A 1,828-nucleotide genomic window follows, 5' to 3' on the forward strand; every position below is an offset into this window, starting at 1 on the left:
CCCCTTCTTCCCGCTAGGGTTGCCAGGTACAAGGAAGAAAAGTCCCAAGTTTCACAAAACCTCCAAATTCTCAGTAGGTGAACAATGGTGGAAAACTCACCGAGACTTGATTAATTACTGTTGTATAACCATAACCATCGTGATATGAGATGTATCCATTGTCAACCGAAGCTGTATTAATTATTGTTCTATTGCTGTATCCATGACTACCCAAGTTGTAACCCCCCCTTAACCAGGGAGTGAAAAGACTTCTGACTCAAGTTGTTTAAAATTGGGAGAGAACCCTCAGTAGCACTCAGCATTAGGGGTCTTTGGAATCTGCCCATGGGGTGATTTTCACATCAGCCTCTGTCTCAGTGACTGAGGACCTTGGGGTTTCTTTTTTGCCCTCAGGCCCAATGCCCCTGAAGCACTTCTTCCAGCGGACCAGGCAATGATGGGCAGAGGAGCGGATCTCCCAACTCCGAAGGGCATAGATGACAGGGTTGACCATGAAATTGACAAGGCACAGCATGGAGCAGAAGGCAAAGACCTTCTTGACCTGGTTGCTGAGCGTGGTGGCCAGGCTGTGGACTATGAGTGCCAGTACTGGGAGCCAGCACATGAGGTGCACAGCTAGCACCAGCCCCAGGGTCTTGGCCAATCTCACATCCAGCCTCATTCGGGCCATTCCTGGTACCTGCCTGTCCTGGTGCTCGGCCAAGCTGGCTACATGCTGATGAGCCTTCCAGAGGACATGCCCATAGGTATAGATGATGCCAGAGAAGAGGAAGGCAATGAACAGGAGCCAGCCCAACAGGTAGTCATTGGAGATCAGTGGGAAAAGCTCAGAGCAGGGCCTGGGACAGCAAGTCCATCCCATGAGGGGCAGGTAGGAAACCAGTGCCGAGAGGACCCACACAATGCCCAGGGTCACCAGTGCCCTCTCACGGGTGAGGAGGGCTTTGTATGCAGGTGGGTAGTGTAGACAGAGGTATCGGTCGATGGCGGTCATCAGTATGCTGCCCACAGAGGCCGTGAAGGTCATGGTCACACTGCCAAGCTTCAATAGGAAAATAGCCTTGGAATCTACACCATGGAAAACGTGGAAATTGACAAAGTTGCACGCAAAGATCACGCTGGCCAAGAAGTCAGCTCCAGCCAAGCTGCTGATGAACAGATATGAGGGCCTCTTGCGGAGCCGTTGGGAGGTCAGGATCAGATAGAGCACAGCTAGGTTCTCCAGAGCGCTTAGCAGGCCCAGAAGAGTGCACAGCACCGCAATAGCTATCTGTTGGGGACCGCTCAGGATCATGTAATCCTTCATGGAGTTGAAATCCAAGCCATCCTTGGAGCCATTGGCTGTCTCCATCACCCAGCATCCCTCCATGAGGCGGGTCCTTTGGCTTCCCCTGGGCTTGCCAAGAAAGCTTGGCTGCAGTACAATGAGAAGAAAAAAAGAGAGTCCTTTGAAATCAGCGCAATGATGATCTCACCTGATAACTGACTCTAGCCAAAACCTTTACCTGTGTGGATGGAGTATACGTTGGAAAATCAATTCATATTTTATTCCCCTGTATTTTGCACTTTTTCTAGCCAAGTGCCTGCTTCAGGGAAGATATGTGGGAATGCATCAAGCAGGAATGATCTGTGTAATTTTTGATGCTCAAAAACTATTTAATTAATAAAATTAATTAAAGGCTTGGTGCCCGCAGCACAGTGGTTATAGTGCCAGCCACATACACCAAAGCTGACTGGTTCAAACCCGGCCCAGGCCAGCTAAACAACAATGACAACTGCAACAAAAAATAGCTGGGCATTGTGGCAGGTGCCTGTAGTCCCAGCTACT

At 50.0% G+C, this 1,828-nt stretch overlaps 1 protein-coding gene across 1 annotated transcript in view; it reads right to left on the reverse strand.

Moving 5' to 3' along the window:
* Positions 1 to 220: 220 nt before the first annotated feature.
* Positions 221 to 1,828, reverse strand: part of CNR2 (cannabinoid receptor 2) — a 21,049-nt gene continuing 19,441 nt past the window's right edge. Inside the window, exon 2 of the mRNA XM_003799759.3 lies at positions 221 to 1,414. Coding sequence (XP_003799807.1) covers positions 302 to 1,369 — 1,068 coding nt within the window. The 5' untranslated portion in view covers positions 1,370 to 1,414 and the 3' untranslated portion in view covers positions 221 to 301. The remainder of the gene's footprint in view (positions 1,415 to 1,828) is intronic.

Source organism: Otolemur garnettii, unplaced genomic scaffold, assembly GCF_000181295.1.
Source record: "Otolemur garnettii isolate 467f Iridium unplaced genomic scaffold, OtoGar3 scaffold00156, whole genome shotgun sequence".
Lineage (NCBI taxonomy): Eukaryota > Metazoa > Chordata > Mammalia > Primates > Galagidae > Otolemur > Otolemur garnettii.